Genomic DNA, 23361 nt, shown 5'->3' on the forward strand with positions numbered 1-23361 from the left:
CCCCCCCAAATATCGCCACCTCATCTCATCTCGGTAATAAACAGATCTTCGGCAATCGCGCCTCCCGAACAAAGCGCCTTTAAAAAGGAAAAGGGGAGGGAGGGCTTCGGATATCTTAAAACAGGGAGCTAGGCTAGGTACCGTACCTAGGGAGGGCTGGAGGTGTAGCTCTTTCTCCCTCGCTTGTTAATTACTAGACAATAATCAAGTGAGGGACTGGATTTCAAGTGAGGTGAGGAAAGGATAAGGCAGTTTAACCCTCCTCCCTTATTTGATACATGATCCATATTTCGATCTTATTGCCTTCATTCATCCTTACTGTCTCGAGTCCTCTTTAAACACATCGTATCATCTGATTACTCAAGAGTCAAGGCCTAAAAATCCAGGAAAGTTCCTGAAGAAGCAAGGTAGTTGCGGCTTCGAGACCTTGATATCACTCACAACCATCAGAGGGAAAGAGTTGACACCATCTTTCATATGTACCGTAAATATCAAGTATTCTGACATGTAAGCAATATATATATGACGGGAGTTTTGTTTGGTTAGCTGTTCTGATGCGGTTCATTATGGCATTGTTTTTGTTACATAGAAATGGGATACAAGCGATGTCTACTTCTATGGATATCATCTGTAGTAAGGATGGTAGAAGAATATTATACTACTACTACTACTCAGTCTATATAATATCAAGGTAGGTCGCTGTCCAATTCAACAATCCATCCCCGATTATTGCGTTGAAGGATATCCATCTATATAAAATACAAACTCAACTTCTTTCTCCCGCCCTACAACGCCAGAGGAATCTCATACGAATACTGATCCTCGCCCGCCCACTGCACAAACGAATTACCCGTAGCCTGATACCTCTCGATGGGCAAAAAGCTCTCCAGTTCACTCCTCCCTCCACACTTCCCCGCATCCACACTCTTTCCCTCAAACCTCTCCCCAATCCACCCCATCCACAGCATCCGACTAGCATCAAGCGTGGGCACATGCCCTGTCCCATTCGACACCACATACCTTATCCCATTCCCCGGAAACAGCGTACACGTATCCCCCACCGTCGCCGTCGTAACCGCATACGGCACAAACGCATCCTCCGTGCCCTGGATAACCAACAACGGCCCCTTGACCTCTTTCCGCCCCGCGTTCGCAAGCCTGCCATACGCAACAGCCTCCCACGTCGCATTCACGCCCGCCCGCGCAATCCCCTCACCATCACCCTCAGTCGTGAAAAAGGCAAACGCAGTAGCCAAGCCCCCGCTGATCTGCGCGTACACATTCGCTCTCCCTTGCCCGAAAGCCGTTAACCATTCCTCGGGCTGGAAGGCAGGGAACACAGACGCAATCCCAAATGACACGAACGGCGCGATGTAATCCGGCGCTCCTGAAAACACATCCGTCGTCGGACTCACAGCCACAGCGCCCAGATATCCGTCAGCGAGCCCCGGTTCGCGGGCCATCAACTCGGCGGTCCCCCACGCCACGCCTCCGCCTTGCGACTGCCCCATCACGACGAACTCCCTGCCGAGGCGAGACGGGAAGGCTGATCGTGCTGCTTGCAGGGCGAAGATGGCGTCGTTGGCTGAGGCGGGACTAGCAAGGTATTGATGCGGGATATGCTTCCCCTCAAAATCAACAGATACGCCGAGACCAGCGTAATCCGGTGCGACGACGGCGTAGCCGGCTAGGGCGAGAGCGAAGGGTGCGCTGTCGCCGGCCCAGAGAGTGCGGTGTTTACTTGGGCCCTGGGGGCCGAAGAATCCGGATGTTGGGTGGGTCCATAGAACTACTGGAGCGGTAGTGGAAGTAGTATTATTACTGGATGTGGAGAATTGGCGGGGTGTAAAAGGCCACAGGATGAATGCTGATGCTGGAACTGAGGAGCCATTCAAGTTGCGAGACATGTATAGGATCCTGGACAAGGCGAGGTTTGGGGAAAGACTATATGTTGTGATGTTGGTGAAATCTTCGGTCTTGATCAGAGTGCCCGGTGTGAGATTGGACCCGTTGGCGATGGTGGGGAGGTTGTAGAAAATGTCTTCTGTTGTTGGACCTCCTGCATATTGTGATTGCTCCCAGTTTATGATGCTGTTCACGCTGTCGACATCGGAGAGGGTAAAATTCGCATCTGAAATTTGTTGAGGCGAAAGCGAGAATGTAGAATTGAAGCTTGTTAGTTGTGATGAAGCTGATAGACCGGTTGCTTGGTTTGGGCAAATTGAGATAGCCCAGAACGCAATGGATGCCCAAGCAGAAGTGGTAAAAGGAGAGTGGAAGCCCATGGTTTGGAAGTCGAAGGACAAGAGGAACGGAACTGAATTGAGGTGTTAGATGGAGAGAACGTTGAGGAGAAAGAGACGGCCATTTATAACACCTCAATAAACATACCCATGATCTATCTTATGTCAAACCTTCATCTATTGGTCATGCTTTGTAAAACCATCGACCATCAAGTCAGTCTCTCATGGGGTTAAGAAACAAGTTAACGTCAGAAATTAGACTAAGGTAAAAGTTTACAACTCATCTCGCTCAAAGGCTGCGAGGAAGAAAACTCTGCTTACAAAGTCATCATACGATACAATGAATTCAACTTGTAAAGGAAAGAGGTGATGTCAACACCGTCTAGTAAAAGTAAGAAGACACGGAATTGCGTGGTGACCAACAGCTTTATAATGAAGAACACCACCTAGTCGATCCGCATATTACAAACCAAGGTACTACCTAGGATAGAGGGCATACGGAATTCCGTGGTAACAATTTCAAGGAAATGTAAAAAGGATTTTTGGATTCGTAAGAAAACAAGGGCTTGAGAAAGAGCCTGCGGTATATGCGGACTGGAATATGGGAGGCAACACGTTAACAATCACAACTCATATCAAAGGAAGCAGAACTAGTCAGGACGCAGTATATTCTGTATAACGCTCCTATCTAAAAACCGTCTCTCCTAGCCGTAGCATTAAGAGAGCACAATGCAATGATTCTGCATGCCCCGCGAAGGGGTCTCGGGGTATATCCAGCCTTTTAGAAGATGTTGAAGTTCTCCCTAACGCCGGATGCTGTGATGCTCTCTCTACCGCAGAAACCCAATGAAAAGGTGAAATTACTCCCTTTTCATGATGCCGCCTGCCGCTTTATCTACGGTCTATGTTGAATCAGACTTTTATCTTCCGAAAATGAATGAAAATGTAACCCCGCTGAGCGCACTTGAAAAGCAATTGTTTCAGGATTGAAATAACTCCGCCCCAAGGTCGTTGAAACCATGTTCATATCGTCAGTCATTTTCGCCATTAAGATGTCCGAAGGAAAAGTGTGCAAAAGACGTTGAGTCTCTTGCTAGTCATGACAATATTCAGCGCTTATGCACTTAGAATTTCAAAGTCTTTGGCTTCTCCCATGTGAAGCTCTGGTCGGTGAAGTGACCGTTCTTGGCGGTCTTGAAGTAGATTGGCTGGGCCAAGTCGAGATCCTTGACGATGACACCAGGTCTGAGATCAAAGTTGGCACGGATGATCTCGACCAACTCATCGGAGGTCTTGTCGGAGGTACCATATGTTTCGACGAAGATGGAGAGTGGCTCGGCGACACCAATGGCGTATGAAAGTTGCACGAGAGCACGTCTCGAAAGCTTAGCATGAACCAATGACTTGGCGATCCATCTGGCAGTATATGCAGCAGATCGATCGACCTTGGAGAAGTCCTTGCCGGAGAAAGCACCACCACCGTGAGCTCCCCATCCACCGTAGGTGTCGACAATGATCTTTCGGCCAGTGAGACCAGCATCTCCTTGTGGTCCACCAATGATGAACAGTCCGGAGGGTTGAATCTAGTTATATGTTAGTGGGGTATGGAACATAATTAGAGAGTGCACATACGTGGTATTTAGTGTTCTCGTCCAAGTACTTGGCTGGAATGACCTTGTTGATAATCTTCTCCTTGACCTCCTTTCGTAGCTGCTCAGTGGTGATGTCCTCGCTGTGCTGAGCGGATACAACGACGGTGTCAACTCTCAGTGGGATGACAGCTCCGTTATCGTGCTTGTACTCGATGGTGACTTGGGTCTTTGTGTCAGGTCTGAGCCATGGGATGCTTCCGTTTCGGCGAGATGCAGCCATTTCAGCGTTAAGCTTGTGGGCCAATTGAAGGGTCAAGGGGAACAGCTCTGGGGTCTCGTCGGTGGCATATCCGAACATGATACCTTGGTCACCAGCTCCGAGTTCCTCGAGGCGTTTCTCGTAATGGAGACCTTGGGCGATATCGGGGGATTGCTCCTCAATGGCGACCAGAACGTTGCAAGTCTTGTAGTCGAAGCCCTTGGAGGAGTCATCGTATCCAATGTCCTTGATGGCATTTCGGATGACCTTTTGGTAGTCGAGACGGGCCTTGGTTGTGATTTCACCGAAGACCATTATCATACCGGTCTTTGTGGCAGTCTCGCAGGCAACCTTGGAGGCCTTATCTTCGGCTAAGCAGGCATCGAGAATGGCATCGGAGACCTGATCAGCGATCTTGTCTGGGTGTCCCTCTCCAACAGACTCGGACTGAAGTTATTGGTTAGCATATGTATATTGGCACTGGAAATGGGAATTGGAGGGGTGAATCCTACGGTGAACAGAAATGTGCCCTGGTTGTGGTGGGGTCTAACACCATTGGTGCCGTTGGTGGCCATCTTGGCTATGTGAGGGGATGATTGAGAGGGAGGGAGAATGAGAATGGAAAGAGGATCTAGTTATTGGTAACGTGGTTGGAAGAAGGAGGTATGGAGAGAAAGAGAGAAAAAGGATTGAGGTTTTTAGAAAGGGAGTAGTCAAGAGTGGTCAGGGCAGCGGACTTTTTGATTCGGATCCGTTCCTTCAGACCCCCCGAAAAGCACGCCAAACTCTTTCCTCCTCATCCTGCGCTAGGCCGCTTCAGTGTTGGGGGTTTCCTTGCACCATCCTCGGCGAATGGCAGGCAATATAGTGAAGCCCCTCACTCACCGCTATGCAGGCATGCATCAGCAGAAAAGACGAAGGCTCGAGCACGCAAGAGTACTGTAACTGCAACATAATCCACTCATGCACGTGTCGTACAGTACCAATCATTCAATAATAATTCAATCACGGGATTCGGCGATTTAATACTCGCAGTAATACTGCTTCTCAGCCTCGTTCGGAGACCGAAGATTTTCTCACAATCAAAACAAACCATTCCAGCCTTGTGAGGTTCTGTTCTGGCTGATTTGATTTTTCACCACTACCCTACCCCTCCACGCGACCCCGCGGAACACCCGCGTCGCAAGCAAAACCAAAAATGAGCAAATTCGGAGTTCTCGTCATGGGCCCAGCTGGGGCAGGCAAAGTCAGCTAGCAATACTCTCAGAATATACCTAGCAATCCCATATCTAATAACATCACCTACCTAGTCAACCTTCTGCTCAGCCCTCATAACCCACCTGCAAAACAACCGCCGCGCCTGCTTCTACGTGAACCTCGACCCCGCCGCCGAAACCTTCACCCACGAGCCCGATCTCGACATCAAAGACCTCATCTCGCTCGAAGATGTCATGGAGGAAATGGGCCTCGGCCCAAACGGGGGTCTCATCTACTGCTTCGAATTCCTACTCGAGAATCTCGAATGGCTAGGCGATGCCCTGGATCCTCTGACTGAGGAATACCTCATTATAATCGATATGCCGGGCCAGATTGAACTCTATACGCATATTCCCATATTACCTGCGCTGGTGAAGCATCTGACCAAGACGGGGGCGCTGGATGTCAATCTCTGTGCTGCGTATTTGCTCGAAGCTACCTTTGTGGTTGATAGGGCCAAATTCTTTTCGGGGACGCTGAGTGCCATGAGTGCGATGATCATGTTGGAGGTGCCGCATGTTAATATATTGTCTAAGATGGATTTGGTGAAAGGGCAGATTGCGAAACGGGAGTTGAAGCGCTTTCTAGACCCCGATACTACGTTACTGGACGACGAACCGGTGGCAGAAGGGGATGAAGATAATGGAGAAGGTGGACCAGGCGAAACGGAGACGTTGATGAGGGGGAAGAGCTTCAAGAGGCTGAACAGGGCCGTGGCGGGGCTGATTGATAGCTTTAGCATGGTGTCGTACCTACAGCTAAATGTACAGGATGAAGATAGTGTAGGTGGTATATTGAGCTATGTCGATGATGCGATTCAATTCCATGAGGCACAGGAGCCTAGAGAGCTTGTCGATCATGATATGGATGAGGAGCAGGCGGACATGGAATGAGGAGATACTTTTGGCTTGGAGTTTTGCAGAGGGATCATTTGGAACGGACCAAATAGCATAGCGTCGGCGTTATTCATGAATTATGATATGTAAACAGACTCTTACATCTGCATCTGGCCTTATCCCTATGCACCGAACTCCATGATGTTCTCTCTAGCCCTGACCGTATCCGTCCGTAGAGTCCCAAAACGCCCAGTGTATTGGCTCCAAATACCAACAACTCCAACCCACCCATTACTCCCATGTAAATACACCTCCCCCCCACATCATCTCATCTCATCCTAACAACACCCCAATCACCTCACCTCCACGAACTCCCCTTCCCCACTCCGCCCCCAACCTGCCCCTGCTGCTGCTGCTGCAGTTTCTGATACCCCTCCCACCTCTCATACTCCCTCCCCCAAACCTCCGCCAACACTTTCCCCCACGCCCCTACATCCCTCGCCGTCCTCTCCACCCCCCTCTGCCAAACCACACACCCCAGCACCACCACGCCCCCATAAAACGCCGTTCTCAATATCAGCCGAAAACACCACACCACGAGCCTTTGCACGGCCCCCAGGATGCGCATCGCGAGTAGCAGGAATAGCAGGAGTAAGGCGACGGAGACCAGCGCGGGGGAGTCGTGGGCGAGAATCAAGAGCCGGTTGACGTAGGGGAGGGCGATGGGGTATATGTGGGTGTAGGCGGAGTTGAGGGTGGAGGTGAGGGGCGTGAGGTAGGGCGTTAGGAAGTGGTAGAGGGATATGGTCTGGAGGGCTAGTTCTGTGACGGGGGTTAGTGTGTGTTTGTGGGTTGGTTTCAAGAAGGGGAGGGAGGGCGAAACGCGTATGTACCTTGTAATACTTCCATGATTAATTGCTTATGTTCGTTTGCGTGTTGGTGAAGATGATGAATGATAGGGGAGGGGAGGGTTTATATGCTGGACGGGTTGCTGTGTGATGGGGTAGGTAATGTCCGTGTATATTCTGGGTAGTTGGAGAAGATGATGGTGAATGGACGAAGTGTTGTGTTGTGAAGGTAGAGGTGTGGTTTGTGTATACTACTTTATGGCCGACGTGAACATATGGGGAAGCGCGAGCGCGCTAGATGTCAACTCGCATGTGATAGGTGTTTGAGACCAACACATTGAGTAATTTCCAACGAAATGCGTGAGTTATGACTATAACATTCCCTATTCCCTATTTCTTATTGATGAGTTACTGTTCTACGCAAAAGCTCATTCTTTCACCGAGATCCCTCGTAGCACCGTCGCTATGCTCAAATGCAAAATGCGTGCCAGCCCCAAACTCCTTTCCCATGCTATGCCCATAGTCTTTCAAAATCATCATCATGCCAGGTCATCAATTTCGTCATCCCATCCTAGCGCCTTATAGATGGAGTCTTCTCGTCCTCCGCCACTACTTTTCGATTCATCATTTACAATTCCTACTTTTGCTCCGACATTTTCCTTGTTTCCCCCGGGAGAGGGTCCTGGATGACTGTGTTGTAATTTGTCTTCTGTTCTCCTTCTAACTGGGGTTTCTAGAATGCCTTGGTCTGTCGAAAAATCTGCCGGTCTCTTTACCGCGGAATCGTGCACAGTAAATAGCTGCGCACTGGAACGCCGCATATGTAACGGCGATGAGGGAGGGAAGCTCGCCTGGTCTGTATTGTTAATATCCCGAAAGCCCCCTATTTGCTTGGATGATGCCGATAGAGGTCTTCGGGTTGGCGTCGCTAGAATTGAAGAGAACAACGGATTTCTGGGCTGCAAACTTTCTCGCGATGGTCGAGAAACTGATTGCGGTACTACTGACATGCTCGATGAAGGAGCAATATGTAGTTCAGGTACTCCATCGTACCCAGGAAACTCCTGAGGTTGGGATTTGGCGAATACATTCGTCGATCGATTCGTCTTGGGTGTCGCAGAGATCTGCACACCCTGGAAAAGTGGATTCCTAATAGGTTTCTTGGATTCTGTGATACGTTAGCTGAAAATTCTCAATATGCAATATGAACATACTCCGAGAGTGTGAAGCTGATGTTGACCGTTTTTCGGCAGTTTCGACCAAGTCTTTCCCCGCCAGTTCTCGATTTGGCCGTTTGAGTGCCGAAATCGCCTGTTTCAGTTCAGCTTCTATACTAGCTTTCTTCTTTGCTTTAGCATTCAAGTCAGGAGCAAGAATGCCTAAATCAACTTCTCGTCTAGAGAATTGTTTTGAGTTTAGAACACCACCCCTATTTGCCGCCAGAGTCTGCGACTCCGCGAAGGGAATTCCTGAAAGTGATGGAGCTTCGCTAGTCTCCCTCTTCAATCCTGGAATTGTTGGCATTGTTGCAGACCTCATTAATGAGATTGCTCGCTCGGGACCTCGAGAAACACTTCGACGCTCCCGATCGTCTGTCAAGACTCGGTGTAAACTGCGACGTGGTTTGGCTGGGACAGGACGCTTGGTAGCTGCTCCCGGTCGAGACAGACCCGAGAAACTTGATGATTTGGACAGTCTTGGCTTCGGAGGTGAACATGCAACAGGACCTCCTAGCTTGCGGTTGATAACAGCACAGCGGTCGGGCAGACGAGCAGAGAAGCTATCAATTGTTAGAAATTCGTCTCGATTCACTTAAAAGGATGAACTTACAAAGGTGCAATCACCTCGACGCAGAAATCTCTAAGGATGCTATCTCCATTTGTCAAAGACCCCGTTGAGATTCCAAGTTCCCCTGCATTATTTTGTGATTCCCCCGAAGGTGCTTTCATCGATTCTAGTTGAATGGACTGCCAAATACATAATCTATCGATGTGGACATCAATGAGCATTGCGAAATGGTCAGGCTTCTTGGCCTTGGTGTTCTTCTCTTTCCCCTCGACGATGTCGCCTTTAGGAAGAGCGGAAGGAAGGCCACCATCTACATCACCCGAGCCTGTGATTAAAGGTTGGAGAGCGAGCACTTCCAGAATAACAATTATCTGAAGTTGGGTTTCCCGAATCCGCAATTGAGCAATTCTACTTTTGGTCATTTCATCTTTGGAAGTCCCGGGCGCTCCAGATTCCATTTCATCGTCGTAACTGGACCACCATCGTCGAATAAACGTGTCCTCGGTCGGGTAAAGGCCATTCTTTCCCGGTTTCATTTTTTTGTTGCTTTTCCGTTTCTTGGGCTTTGAAGCAGCCTCGACAGCATCGTCTACACTGTGGTCCTGAATGTCTATTAAGGACACGCATTCCGGCACCCCATCACGATATTTCTTATCAATAAGAGTCGTAGACATTACGAGGCTTTCCAAGAAAGTGACATGGTCATTCATATCCAGAGTAGAGTCATAATCTAGGTGGAATGCTGCTCGTGCTCGTGAGAGAGGTCCTTTGGCGAAATATGCGAGAGAAGCCTACACGTATTAGCTGAAGTCGGGGCAAATTTCACGCATGCCTACCTTAGAGATATACAATGCTTCTAGATATTGTGTTCGAACGTTATCACATATTTCCGCCGCAGTACGTGTTACAGGATCATCCACGAGAGGCTGTTCGACCGTCGATTCTGCCGGCTGAGAATCAAGTATTGGCTCTAATTCTGCTGCGACTAGCTGTGATTCCGATAGAAGGCCTGTAGATGGACGTTTCACCATGGATTGAATGGCTTCGATCGCGAGTCGTTTCTTTTTACTGTATTTGCTCGATTCCTGGGTGACAAGGGGAACTGGCGTGTTTTGTTGTATTGAATCTCTTCTCTCGAGCCCCTTGGGTAATTCTTGTTTCAATACAACAGCTGCCTGCTTCAATTGGTTTAGATCGACCCAGGACCCAAGCCTACACAACACATACAGCCCACGATCCTCCCGTTCTACAGCGTACAGAGTCCGCCCATCGTCGAGTCTTGCTACCAATACCATTGGTTGGCTTCCCATTCGCTCTTCCAGCTCCAGTATTTTAACATGAGCCTCAAATAGTCTCGATTGGGGCAGGGCATTCGTAGATGACGTAAAATCCAAAGATGCCAATGGTAGATGGGCTCGAGGTAAGAGGATGAGCGGTTGGAGGGTTCGAGGCTTGATGAAGACAGCAGAGGGGTAGGGCTGGATATATTGTGAGATAAAGTGGTCAGTGGCTTATGAAAGTACTCACTTTTACTACAAACCTGTCCTTCAGCAAGTCCTCCATCGAGTGCCCATCGCGTTTGCGTTTCTTTGAGCCGGGAGAGGTGCCATCGCTCAAATTGGGAGAATTGTCAGAGACCGGCGTTAGGATACCAGAACCAGAACGCGTGAGGGTTTTGGCGGACGCGTCAGAGCCCGGTAGCTCATCTCGACTTGACATAGCAATGAAATAGGAATAATATTTTCATGAGGCCTTTCTCCTATAAAACAAAGGCCTCGAAGCCGGTAACATCTGCTAGCGTGGTGCTGGTGGGGATGAATGAAAGAAGTTTATCGCGTTCTTTGAAAATACGTGACGCGCAGGCACAAGGCTGAAGCGAGTTGTCACCTCACTTACTCACTCACGAGAGAGCTGTTTGACGGCACCTCGATGCTTTCTGCAACCTCGCATAGAATAGATGTTATTTTTCCTTTCCAAAAGAAGAAGATGAAATGGGCATTAGAATCCGACTATAGTCAGGATAGAATTTGCCAAAAGGGAAAGTTGAGGTATCTACGGAAAGCTGTTACCCGGAGTTGTGTAAAAGCTATGTTCGTCCGATGTACTGCAGACATGGGGGTTCTTTTTCCAAAGCTCATCCACTGCTCTGTAAGTTATCATTCTTAGCTCTATAATCCATCGAAGAGTTAATGGATATCGCTTCTACTGTAATTCTTGAGATTACTCTTGGGATTTGAGAAGGGGGGTTGTCTACTTGTAAACATTGTACTCGTAGCATTATCATATTATACCCCGCTATCTACCTAAAGAAGTACTGTACTGTATTGAGTTGCGTAGGCTCTGATGTTGTCTTTTTTGCTTTTAGAGTCTCGTCTCGAATGTTCCGAATATCCGTCTACCACGAATGGGAGTCTGTGTTGGATTGGTACGGAGTGGAGTACAGCATATCAAAAAGATCAGAGTTGGGATATTCCTTGGTTCGAGCCCCTGCTCTGCTCTCGCCGCCCATAATTATTGGCTGAGCTGCGCCGTAAAAGCTTGCGACGCCACAGCTGCCGTCCTGTGGCGAGTTCGACACGTACATACTTCTGTACATCATGGAAAATACCTGTATCTGTATCTGAACTCACTAAGAGTACGTAGGCTGGCATTATCTGTCTGTGAATAAAATGCCACACCTGAAAGAATTGTTTGGAAGGGTCGAGTTGAGTCTGTATGAAGGTACGAGGGAGGGTACCTACCTACCTACCTAGGTGTTATTTACTTGGTACTGAGCCTGAGCCAACTCTTTGTCCGTGCATTCCAAGTCTGCCAAGGTGATTCAGCCATTCATCTAAAGGCTATCATGCTAGTAACAAGACAAGCCACACTTGGAGCTTTAAGAAGAGCTCCGACCCAGTTTTCGTGCAGTAGCGTGCGTACAACTCCAAAGAGTCAAAGACTGATTGCAAACGACGCGATACGGACAGCATCGAGGGCCGAGTATTCTCTTCTATAGTGTGGCATCCCCAGGGTTTTGGTTCGCTCCTCTCCTTCTCCCTTAGAGATACAAGTATGATAATAGACTGGCTTTAAACGTACCGTTCTGCTCCTCCCCGAGATCGAGAACTACACTCTACGCGCGGAAAGAAAGCATAGACGACTCCACGAACTTCGACGCTAGTAGCTGTAAATTACCTTGCCTTGGGCGCCGACATCGACAATTTCCCTCCTTTCCCCCCTCCCGCTCTCTCTGCTATGAGCGTTGACATAACACCGCGTTCCGTCCGCTTCTCCAACGCGGAAGAGGACGATACCCTTGAACCTCTCGAGTCGTCCAGGGTAATGGCGCGCCCTCATGTGCAGACAAGTGATTCCGAGAGATCTGCCTCTTCCGGCGATTCCCAAGATTCCGCAACTCCTCAGCCAGCAGGAATCGATATGGCAACGGCACTGCATCCCAGCTCGCTCTCAGCTACCGACACTCGACCATTGGTCACCAATATGGCCTCCAGCACGCGTGCTCATAGGAACAGCGGCGATGCGAACGGGACAGGGACGTATGGGATCCCCTTCGCCCCCCCACCGTTGAATGGTGCAACGTCCAGACCTCAACGACCAACAGCGCCGGCTCGAACTCCCTCAAGTACATATGCCCCAGCACGTCGACCTCCGCAACCGCCCTACTTGTCAACCTCCGAGCGCAATCGATCAGGCTCTACTACTTCGCGCTTCCGACAAGACCCAAATGCTTCTTATCGAGCCCAAGAGAAGGCATATGTACAACGGCTACGGCAAGACCAACCATTCGAATACTTTGAGCCATACACGCCAAGCATCGGATATGGAACAGGGTCCGATACAGAGGACGAGTCTCCTTCCGATCCCCAATTTGATAACGACCATTACGACCAGGAGACTTTGCTTTTTTACGGAAATGACGAGATGAAGCCGAGTGTAGAGGACCTCCAGGATCCTTCAAAACGGGAGCGGCTTGAGTGGCATGGCATGTTGGCATCTGTGTTGACTGGAGATGTGGTGAGGCAAGAGAAGAAACGACTGATAGGAGCTTCAGACAAGCAAGGAGAAGACCTCCATGCAGAAATATGGCTTGGAATACGGTCTAGAATCTGCGGGCGGTCGCTGGCAGCGCAACGGCGGATAATAGAGGATACTCGATCAACTGTCGATACACTCTTGGATGAAATAGTCAAATTCGAGGTTCAAGGTGTAAGTGAAGCTGGAAAGCCCGCCATAGATCAGGTTCGAGATGTTGTTGCCAAAATTGAGAAGTGTGAGGGCCTCTATCCTACTCGAACTGCTCTGGAAACCACCAACAAGATCGCGGCCTCACTTCAATACCAAGCTACCTACGAAGCTGTTATATCTTGGCATAATACAACTGAACTCATCAACACGGAACTAGGAATCTTGCAGAGCTGGGTCGGAAATGCCGAATTAGATTTCAACAAAGCAAAGGAGCGCTCCCCGTCTGGGAACGGACTCTCTGATGAATCCTCGTTCATAGATAGGCTTTTGAAGGAGGATGGGTTGAAGTCGTTACAAGGGGACAAGAGCATTCTTATTGGTGTTTCAAAGGTAATCAAGAAGGCCAAGAGCACTCTCATTCAGAACTCCGAAAGTTTTGCGAAACGGCACCTTCCGCCCTATATCGAGGAACTTCTTACTCTCATCAACTTCTCCTCCCGACTGATCGAGGAGATCATCAAGGTTCGACTTCAGTTTGCGTGGAAGATGAAAGATTCGGCGGCGCAGAATTCCATGATGCAGGAGCAGATGATATCTCAGTTCCAAATTCTCTTGAATCTCGCTATACGAATCAAGTTAGAATACAACACCATATCTGAGCCCGAAGCAGGCTGGGATCTCCCACCTTGCATTGATGAAGCCTTCGATCAGGTGGTCTTAGATGCTTTGAAATTTTACTTCAAACTTTTGAATTACAAACTCAGTGGCAACAGGAACACTTTCAAGGAGGCAGAAGTGTTGGAGCAAGAGTGGGAATTCTCTAACGACATCGGGCGTCACCTACAAGGTGGCGATGTTGAGGTTGCCGAGCAATTCAGTTCGCTGACATTCAAGGCATTCCACCGACTCAGCCAGACTTTCGAGCGCGACTTGCAAAGGAAGCCAAGGGAAACTGTGGGTGAGATGACTAAGAGGTATAAACAGAGCTTGGATTCGGTTCGTGTTCGTCAGCGTATGTTGCAACGTTTCTCGAGGGTTCTGAGTGACCGATTTGAGAACTCGACGGATTTCAGCATTGCTATGGATCAAAATGACTTGCAAAATCTCTACGAGAGTCTTATTGAGACGGGCCATTTCCAGGTATATACAGCAAGTATCGAACATGACGGCATCTTCTTATTGGCCTCGCCTGCCCTGTGGGATCGGCCTAAAGATATCGAAGCAATTCTTGGAACGTGTTATCATCCGGATGACACCCCAGAGGATCCCACAAACCCATACGTACTCGTCCTTCGCCCGGAAATGGAGATTCATTGGGGCGGACGACGAGTAGATGCTGATATTCCAGAGCCGACTACTGATGTCAAGCTTGGTCATCTTCGCTTGATTGCGGATGGCTCTCAAGCTAGGCTCGCAAATGCTCGACATTCATTCCTGGAGTCTATCGACATACATCTGGATATGGTCGTTGAGCAAAGATCCAATCTCAAAAAGGTTAACGCCAAGTTGACAGAGATAAAGAGGGTAGTGTACAAGCTATCTGGTCTCATCATGGACAGCGTAGAAATAGTCCGGAAACAGACTCAAGGGTTGGACTGCCACGAGTTAATTCAGATATGTTTCGTCTTCGCAACCGAATTTGGCCAAAGGTCCTTGCTCTACATGGATCGAAATAGGCAACAGATGAATAAGCTAAAGCTTACGAAACTTGCACTGGATTGGGTCAGCTTTATTTGCGACGATTGCATTGCTACCGACAGGAAGACGTTTAGGTGGGCCGTTCAAGCCCTTGAGTTTGCGATGGTCATGACTCAAGGTCAGCACATCTTGGCTCTCGGTGATGATGAATATTCGAGGCTACGTGCAAAGGTAGCTGGGTGTATGTCGCTTCTGATTTCGCATTTTGACATCATGGGAGCACGATCGACGTTAGCCGCACAGGCCGAGAAACAACGTATCGAAGCATTAGCAGGACAATTTCGAAAGATGGACATGAGCAGGATGAGGAATGACGAGGAATCTGCAAGATACATCCTCGAGCAGAGACTTGAACACCTCAGTTATCTCGATGATTCTCGAAAACAGAAAGAAGCCGAAAGACAAGCTCTTGGCCGCGTGTTGGAGGATTCAAGCGAAGCAGATCGTTCTCTTACTTACCTTTCATCCTCTGCCTCCAATGTCAATATGAGATGGCAGCAAGGTCGCTTCGTTGGCGGTGGCACCTTCGGATCCGTTTATGCTGCCATTAACCTGGATTCTGGCCAACTAATGGCCGTCAAGGAGATTCGCTTACAAGACCCAACGCTCATTCCGACCATTGCTGGGCAAATTAGGGATGAGATGACTGTGTTGGAAGTATTGGACCATCCCAACGTTGTATCCTATCATGGCATTGAAGTCCACCGAGACAAGGTCTATATTTTTATGGAATTTTGTTCTGGTGGATCTTTAGCTGGACTACTTGAGCATGGTCGAATTGAGGATGAACAGGTTATCATGGTATATGCGTTGCAACTACTTGAGGGTCTTGGTTACCTCCATGAGAGTGGCATTGTTCATCGCGATATCAAACCGGAGAGTAAGATACCCCTACACCCTTATCCCAACCTGCAATATTGACTTCCTATAGATATTCTCCTCAATCATAATGGTGTGATAAAATATGTCGATTTCGGCGCTGCAAAGGTCATAGCTCGTCAGAGCAAGACGCTTATTGCAGCCGAGCAAGGGGGCAAGGCCAAGTCCATGACTGGAACTCCAATGTACATGTCCCCCGAGGTCATCAAGGGTGAAAACACAGGGCGTGCAGGTGCCGTCGATGTCTGGTCCCTCGGCTGCGTCATTTTGGAAATGGCAACCGGGCGTCGGCCGTGGGCTTCTCTTGACAACGAATGGGCGATAATGTACAACATCGCACAAGGCAACCCTCCACAACTCCCATCGCCTGATCAGCTCAGCCCAGAAGGCATTGACTTTCTCAAAAAATGCTTTGTTCGAGATCCAAAGCTGCGTGCTTCGGCGGCGGAACTACTTCAACATGAATGGATTATGGCTATCAAGTCTCAGGTTTCAATTGATCCAGGGACTCCAAGCGAAAATGGCTCAGTACACTCAGCTAGCTCTCGGGGAAGTTTGGGATGAGAAAATGCGGGAGAAGATAAGACAACATTCTACTTGTCCATTATTTTGTATACTTTTGTTCGAGCCCCAGCAATGCGTTCTGAAGCTCATGGGTATGGCGTTCTTCGCTTTTTGCAGCATAGGAGCACACGGAAATGCATCAGCGATGAGTTTAGGAGTTTTATGGATTGATTTTTCTTGACGAAAGGCCTGGTGGGCCGGGCCTCATACCATCCCGCTACTGGGCCTTTTATTGCTATAATGATAGGATTTGCATGACGATGGAACTCGTTGCCCTTTGTGGACAGACTACGTTGATTTGATGATCTCGTAGACACGCGATAATTATGGGAAGCAAGGAATGCTGAGCACGGAGATAGATGGATGCGATGGGATGGGATGGGAGGAGTATATTCATCGATGGAAGCTGTATATAAAAATAACAATACGACACATACATCACGGATGACAAGCAAAATTGGAAAACACGACGAGGTCTTTGCGCTCTGCAAAAGCAAACACCCCTTATCGAACGAGAGGATACTTCGTATTTAGTAAATGCGGTTCGAGGCCAGATCCGGTCGGTGCGCCTGCCTATGCTAGATATAAAAAGCGGCACTCACTTACTTGCTCTCATCGACTTCTAATTCAGTATCCTACGCTATTTAGCACTTACGTAGGTCCAGTAAATGACATCTGCCAGACAAGGTATTGATTGGCTAAAGCTTATTTGTGCACGGGAGCCACCGTCTCAGCTCAGCCACGGCAAAGTTACGAAGTACAAAGTACCTAACAACCTGACTCCTTGATATCCCGGATTAGGAATAGCGGCGCAGCGCATATCGCTTCCAGAAAGGGGAATTTCAGATGTTGGATTCAAGTGGGTTGGATGGATAACCTCAGCGCAACGATGCGCAATGCATCGTAAGGAAGGAAGGGGTGATCTGATGACGACGATGTTAGTAAGTACGTGAGTACCTTGGGTACATTGGGTAGAGAGAGATAAGGAATAATGATACATATATATATACACAAGTAAAGACTCCCCTCCGTCCCTCCCCTCCGTATTGTTTTCTTTTATTGCATTGCAAATAAATCAGTAAACCCAACTTTTGACCTCGACACGACTCACTAAATCCTCGGAATTATTCATATCCCAAAAGAAAAACAAGCCATGGCGGCCTCGAAGCAGGATTATATACCCACATATCTAGGGGCCCCTCCTGCGTGTGAAGAAGCTCCAAAGAGAAATGTCGCCGAGTCTTCAGGTCCAGTAAATAGTTCCTCTATCTCTTTCCCTCAAGCCACGGAACCATGCGTCCAAACTAGCTTCAAACCAATTGTCATTCCCCGTAAGTTCCTTGAAATTAGAACAAACCAAAACCTATCCTCCCATAAGATTAAAACCAAGTCACTAACCCCCTCTTCTTCTCTTCGTCAGAAACATCCACCTCCTTCCGAGGCGCTTACTTCTCCCCCTTCGCACGCGCCTACAGCCCCGCTCTGCGCGCACACAGCATCAACATCAGCGTCTCGGAATTCCTCTTGTTCATCGACGGGCTCAACGAAGCCTTCCTCGCCGCGCCCGCCTTCCAGATCACCTCTCTAGCCGGCGGCGTGCTATCCGCCGTTCCCCTCTCCGCAACTCAATTCGCCGGGCTGGGCCTGCAGGTCGCGGCGGGGGTGGCGTCGACGGCTACGAGTTGGACGAGGGCGAGGGCGTTTGTGAGGGCGGCGAATGAGCGGCTTTGGGAGCCCAGGGGCTTGAGGTGCAAGGTGTGTAAGACGGGGGAGATGATGCGGGTCGTGGGGTGTGGGGAGGGGCTGTTGAGGTTGCCGGGGCTTGAGGGGGGTGGAGGTACAGATGGAGATGAGCCGCGGATGAGGAGGATGAGAGCGTTGGGGGATAAGGTGGCGGAGTTGAGCTTCGAGGGACTGCCTCCTCCTGAAGACCCTGGGAATTGGTGGAAGAGGATAGGGAGTCAGCAGGCGCAGAAGAAGGACGCGAAGATGAATAGGAAAATGGCGAGGGAGAGGGGGAAGGGGTTTGAGAAGTATGAGGAGAATATGAGGAAGGCACAGAGAAAAGCAGGGAAGTATGATAGAGAGATTGAGAATATTGAGAGAGATAAGACGAAGGAGGTCGCTAAGGTTGAGAGGGAGTTGAGTGGTAAGAAAGGTCGGGATCCGAAAGACAGAGCCAAGATTGAGAAAGACCTTCAACGCGAGTTGAGAAAAATCGACAAGGAGCAGGATCAAGTTCGCAGGAAAAAGGAAGAGGAGATGGACAGGGGAATGAGAAAGGGGGAATCTAAAATTCAAAAGGCAGATGGAAAGGAGCATAAGGTTGCCCAGAAAATATACTGGATCGTTATAGACAAAGCAGATAGGCTGGAACAGGATGTTGAAGAAGATGTGGAAGATGCCGAGTCGCAGAAATCTACCTAACTGGGCTCTACTCTGTACCATGATCATATTTGTATTCCTTCATAGCAGCGTACAATACCCAGATGTGCCATTTCAAGGTTCCAGATGGTTCAATCGATCGAGGAGTCGATAGAAATATAGCGTCCACGAAAAGATCCCCAAACTTTGTATTGGGAGGCTGTCGAATACGCCTAAACTCCATGCAAATACGTTTTTTACTCCTGCAAACCAATAACTCCAGCCCGATAGTGTAGTCACCAGCAGAGACTTCGTTTCCAGCATCGTAGAATCAATCGCTATCCTCTCCATTATCCAGCGCTTCGTCCTCTGCTTCTTGCGGCTCTATATCCTCCAACTGGTCTTCCACCTCGAGCCGCTCCTCATGATCCCCCTCGTCTTCATCATCTTCGGCTTCGTCCGGATGGTTTTCGTCATCCTCTCCACTCTCATCCGCTGTGTGTTCACCCATTTGATCACCCCCCTCTTGTATCATTACACTGGAGTCTATGTCTGACGTGACTCCAGGCTCAAGTCTTGCTTTTTTAGCAGCAGGCTGTCCTTCTCTGTCCTGGTGACTTCCTCCCTCTCCTAAATCATTATTGCCATCTCCCCCCTCTCCAGCTTGCGCACCTTCTGCAGTGCCCACTTTGTTGTCTGCCACCTTCTTCTTGTAGTTAAGTCGCTTGTCGGTTTGGATCTCGGTGTATTCTACACGTAGTCAATACTGGGGAGCCCATGGGGAGGACCAAGGTTCTCACTATCCAGCTCTGCTTGTAGTCGGTCCTCCCAGTCAGGGAACTCGAGGGCCTTTAAGGCGCTGATGATATCTCTGGAGGCAAGGGTCTTCCGACCCTCTTGGTGTGCGATCTCGTTTCCTCTGGGAGATTCAATCAGCACAACACGCCTCGCTAATTGGTGTACTCGAATCTTAGAGGGTTTTCCAGACGTGGGTATGCATACTGCGCGGCTACATAGTTCACAAACACCGTTGCGCTTTTCGTCATTGCCAACATCGCATTGCCTTGTATCTGTGTATTCGGAGGCAGGACACCTTTCGCCAGTCTCGTAACTATACTTTTAGGGAGATTGAGGTCCTACGAATCAAGTTAGATATATCTTCAATGCGCGTAGTGTGCCTTCTGGTTCTCAACAAAGCGCAACTAACCTCGATATTGACGCCCTCCCGGAGGGGTTGGTCTTTTGCTGGGGTGCCTTCATCGCCCGTCGCGGATTTGGAGACATCGACGACCTTTTTGGGTGGCATTATAAGGTAATAGAAGGTGTGGGATCGTTGCGTTGGAGTGCGACCCAGATGTGTTGAAAAGGAAGTGGGATGCGGCAATTCAAAGCGGTGTCCCTTTACAATCACGCGAGCGCGTCGGTTACACGTGATGTGTAATTGATTTTGATTGAACAATGATCTTGCAGTCACTTTTATTTCTAGTTCTACGACGTTTTTTCACTCAATATACATCCTGTTCTGGGGGTAGTGATATTATCTGGTATCATCTCACGAGTCTTAAAAAGGGGGGTCAGCGTCTCAAGCGAGAACGTATCAATCAAAGAGATACTTTTTGCGCGTCAACTCTAAGCATGTATAGTACTCGTATGAAGTGGAGATGGAGTTGTTTGTCCATAATATCATTATTGGTTATATGATATGCAGGGCATTAGATCTCTGACAAGGTATATATTTGCCCATATCTTGGTTCGTATTCTACATTGATACCATTATATTGTTCAAAACAAGCATGAATCTGATGTATGCCCCAGTCCGTATACCAGGACCACCAATGATCATTTGGTGTCCTACCTGGGTATCGCACATGAACGCCTCCCTATTGGCAAAAGTGCCTATAAAATGAAAAAAAGAAAACCGTCTAGGTTAGATCCGTATATCATCGAAGATCATAGTGATCTCGCTCTAGGATGCGATAGGATGTGAGAGGACAAGTTCCCGAATTGTGCACTCTGTAAAACATCTAGGCTAGAGTTCTGCCGTGTTCATTTTCCTTTTCTGCTTCCCGTAGCCTTGAGCGTGATTTTGGTCTCGGTGAGAGTCCGCCAGCCGACAGCCCATCAAATATGGATGTACCAGGCGAATCGTTGGAGGTATCAATATCCCTCAACTCTCTGCCAGTATTGTGATCGTCCTCTGGATCGAACCAAGTCGGAGTTGTTTCTTTGCGTTTCATCTCCATACTTGGCTCCTTATAACTCCACATGCTTTTCGCACTCAAACTACTTCGTCTACTCTTCGATCTAGCATGGCCACGAGGAGCTTTAGATAGACGACTACTCTGTCTCTTTATAGGCGGTATGAAAGGAACGGCCCCTGGCACTGTTTCATCGGTGAGGCCTGCTCTGGCGTTTGGCGCTTTGGCCAGGAAAGATGGCGTATCGGGGACGATCGACGCCGGGTTGGGCGTTGCCGGTTGTACGGCAGAAGTTGAAGTTGGCCATATCCATCCAGGGGTTTGTGCAAGTCCTACTGTGTTTGCATCATGTGTGACTGACGGCTGGGTTGAATACGGAACTGCTTGCTTTTGCTCGGAACTGGTTCCACGCCAAGAAGCAATCTCTTCATCGTTGATTGGTGATGCTCCCCTATGAGCAAATGGAGATTGATTTCTCAGATATCGGGTTATAAGAAGTATTGCACCTGTGATGAGGAGGATCCCGACAAAACCAAGCACCGCAGATAAGATAATAACCAAATTCCTGTGGCTGTTGCTGTTGCTTCCTGAGTCCGGCGAGATGGAAGTCGCCATTGATGTAGAAGGAATAGGACTGGAAGTCGAGGTGTACCCAAAGCCATCAGTGACAGCTTGAGTGACAGCTTGAAGTGTTGAAGAGGTTGGTATTGGTGAAGAGTATGACAGCTCAGAGGAGCTGAGAGTCGAATATGGAACAACAGAGGCAAAGGTCGTTGCTTGTGTTATGGGACTGGTAATGGGTGAGACCGTGGGGGGAGAGCTTGCTCGTGCCGTATTCGAATCTGCGAATGTTGGAGTTGAAGGCGGACCAACGGCCGTCTCAGGTCCTTGGCCTGACTCTGCAACGCAATGAAGCACCAAGCACAATAGATATGTGAGGATTGCCGAGTGGACGTTCCTCATGCCTAGGGAAGGCTTATGTGATGGAGTGATATCAAGAAAAGAAGTCCAAGTGGAGGAGCTCAACTCATCGCTATGAAGGCTGGGGTGGGCTATGTGCACTGGCAGAATCTTTCAAAAGAAACAATGTTGGATGATTAAAAGAAGTCAGACAGCGAGAATACGAATGATGAAATACACTGTGGCCAAGTGATCCATGGATCAACTTGGGACACTGAGACAACAGTCGAAGACGCACAAGGTGTAAAAGGGCACCATCCTGGAGATACGGCTTCTATTATAAGAGTGAGCAAGCAGCATGGCTCGAGTCAAGCCGTCCTGCAGTGGTAGCAGGGATGGATATCTCACCTACACCATTGATAATGGGTGCATTTCGGATGGGCGAGATGGGGTCTGTCACCGACCGTGGGGGCGGAGGAAGACCAAAGCTTCAATGGTTAGGGAGCTTGAACCTGAACCTGAACCTGAGCTTGACTGGCCGTCAAACACTTCATTCGGGTGGTGGACGGGCCTAGTGGATGGGTTCTTCGGAGACTAATCCAGTGACAACCAATGGTTGTCAGCCATAGATTTCCCTTCCCTCTCCTACACCCCCTGGCGCCCCTCTTCTGGTTCGCCTAATTACCCCACCTGCCCATGCAAAGCACGTTTCGCAGGCTTGAGCGCAGAAAGTACAAGGACTGGACTACCTCCGTACCTTGTTGTATGCACGCTCGATCACAAACAATTTGTTCCTTCGTCGTTTCGATTGAACAGCCCGATGATCAGAATACATTATAAATCCGAAATGACAGGTCGTGGGTCTGGCTTTCGAGAACGTAAGAGCCAGACTTATGAGCGCACCTACTTTATCGTGTACCTGACTAGGGAAAAGGGGGATGGGATGTGATGGGAGCGGTGAAGCAAAGCCTTATCGACGTTCGAGACGGCATATCTCTCTCTCTCAAGCCACAGATTAACCGGCCACACCAAGCATTATATGAAAAAGCGGGAAAAGGTTGGCTAAAACTTGCGCTGGCGACACCACCTTTACAGTTTGATACCATGGTATTGGTTAGTCTGACAGGTTGTGCCGTCCCGTGGATTCCAACACCTGCTCGTTTCGAAACTCAGCCCATGTATACATGGCATTGTAAGATGCTGTTTATTGGTCATAAGGGGAATAAAATTGCTGCAAGTGATCGACAACGGGAGCTCCCTGGGCCAGGTTTTGCGATTTCGGGGTAGTCAGAGCCTCATTCGAAACAACCTTTTCAATTGGGTCTTTTGGGGTTTTTCTTACTTATCTCATCACACATACGTGGACAACTCTGTTTTGTTGCAGAAAAAAGGGTCAACACGCAGGTACCAACGCTGTCACCCGACTCACACCTCCTAACCCCCTGTGAAGCTCAAACTACTACACTAGGCGGGTAGCTTATAATTGATCTCGATATCGAGTATTATCTACCGATACCCGTTTAGACAACACAAACCCTAAACGTTTACAGTTCCACCCGAATACGTGAGGTTCGTTGAATATTTACTGCGGGTCGCCGCTGTTACAGCTGTCAGAAGAGTCAATTAATGCCAGTCTTGCGGAGAAGGATGACGACGATTGTAAGAATTACGAAAAGCGATCAAACAACGTGGGAATTTGAGACGTTCACCGCTTAGCCCTCAGCGCATTAGATTTTTCAATAGTTGC

At 48.8% G+C, this 23361-nt stretch overlaps 8 protein-coding genes across 8 annotated transcripts; 3 read left to right on the top strand and 5 right to left on the bottom strand.

The window, feature by feature from the left end:
• Positions 1 to 3367: 3367 nt before the first annotated feature.
• On the bottom strand, positions 3368 to 4669 carry eth-1 (S-adenosylmethionine synthase; the record flags this gene model as incomplete). Its single annotated transcript, XM_031149404.1, has 3 exons — positions 3368 to 3826; positions 3876 to 4541; positions 4607 to 4669. The coding sequence occupies 3 exons, from the start codon at positions 4667 to 4669 to the stop codon at positions 3368 to 3370; spliced, it is 1188 nt and encodes a 395-aa protein (XP_031005632.1).
• A 623-nt stretch (positions 4670 to 5292) lies between these two features.
• Positions 5293 to 6244, top strand: LHYA1_G004446 (GPN-loop GTPase; the record flags this gene model as incomplete). The annotated part of the gene is made up of 2 exons (XM_031149405.1): positions 5293 to 5340; positions 5405 to 6244. 2 exons carry the CDS (start codon positions 5293 to 5295, stop codon positions 6242 to 6244), a joined length of 888 nt encoding a protein of 295 aa, XP_031005670.1.
• Positions 6245 to 6545: 301 nt separating this feature from the next.
• On the bottom strand, positions 6546 to 7096 carry LHYA1_G004447 (uncharacterized protein; the record flags this gene model as incomplete). The annotated part of the gene is made up of 2 exons (XM_031149406.1): positions 6546 to 7009; positions 7081 to 7096. The coding sequence occupies 2 exons, from the start codon at positions 7094 to 7096 to the stop codon at positions 6546 to 6548; spliced, it is 480 nt and encodes a 159-aa protein (XP_031005633.1).
• Positions 7097 to 7574: 478 nt separating this feature from the next.
• Positions 7575 to 10542, bottom strand: LHYA1_G004448 (uncharacterized protein; the record flags this gene model as incomplete). Its single annotated transcript, XM_031149407.1, has 5 exons — positions 7575 to 8203; positions 8250 to 8815; positions 8866 to 9614; positions 9660 to 10301; positions 10351 to 10542. The coding sequence occupies 5 exons, from the start codon at positions 10540 to 10542 to the stop codon at positions 7575 to 7577; spliced, it is 2778 nt and encodes a 925-aa protein (XP_031005637.1).
• Positions 10543 to 12060: 1518 nt separating this feature from the next.
• wis4 (MAP kinase kinase kinase) lies at positions 12061 to 16152 on the top strand (the record flags this gene model as incomplete). The annotated part of the gene is made up of 2 exons (XM_031149408.1): positions 12061 to 15589; positions 15641 to 16152. The coding sequence occupies 2 exons, from the start codon at positions 12061 to 12063 to the stop codon at positions 16150 to 16152; spliced, it is 4041 nt and encodes a 1346-aa protein (XP_031005638.1).
• Positions 16153 to 17305: 1153 nt separating this feature from the next.
• On the top strand, positions 17306 to 18579 carry LHYA1_G004450 (uncharacterized protein; the record flags this gene model as incomplete). Its single annotated transcript, XM_031149409.1, has 2 exons — positions 17306 to 17483; positions 17573 to 18579. The coding sequence occupies 2 exons, from the start codon at positions 17306 to 17308 to the stop codon at positions 18577 to 18579; spliced, it is 1185 nt and encodes a 394-aa protein (XP_031005654.1).
• Positions 18580 to 18847: 268 nt separating this feature from the next.
• On the bottom strand, positions 18848 to 19822 carry LHYA1_G004451 (uncharacterized protein; the record flags this gene model as incomplete). Its single annotated transcript, XM_031149410.1, has 3 exons — positions 18848 to 19266; positions 19317 to 19632; positions 19724 to 19822. 3 exons carry the CDS (start codon positions 19820 to 19822, stop codon positions 18848 to 18850), a joined length of 834 nt encoding a protein of 277 aa, XP_031005653.1.
• Positions 19823 to 20540: 718 nt separating this feature from the next.
• On the bottom strand, positions 20541 to 21932 carry LHYA1_G004452 (uncharacterized protein; the record flags this gene model as incomplete). Its single annotated transcript, XM_031149411.1, has 2 exons — positions 20541 to 21747; positions 21913 to 21932. The coding sequence occupies 2 exons, from the start codon at positions 21930 to 21932 to the stop codon at positions 20541 to 20543; spliced, it is 1227 nt and encodes a 408-aa protein (XP_031005652.1).
• Between the last annotated feature and the right edge of the window lie 1429 nt (positions 21933 to 23361).

Source organism: Lachnellula hyalina, assembly GCF_007821495.1.
Source record: "Lachnellula hyalina strain CBS 185.66 chromosome Unknown contig00060, whole genome shotgun sequence".
In the NCBI taxonomy this organism is placed as follows: Eukaryota; Fungi; Ascomycota; class Leotiomycetes; order Helotiales; family Lachnaceae; genus Lachnellula; species Lachnellula hyalina.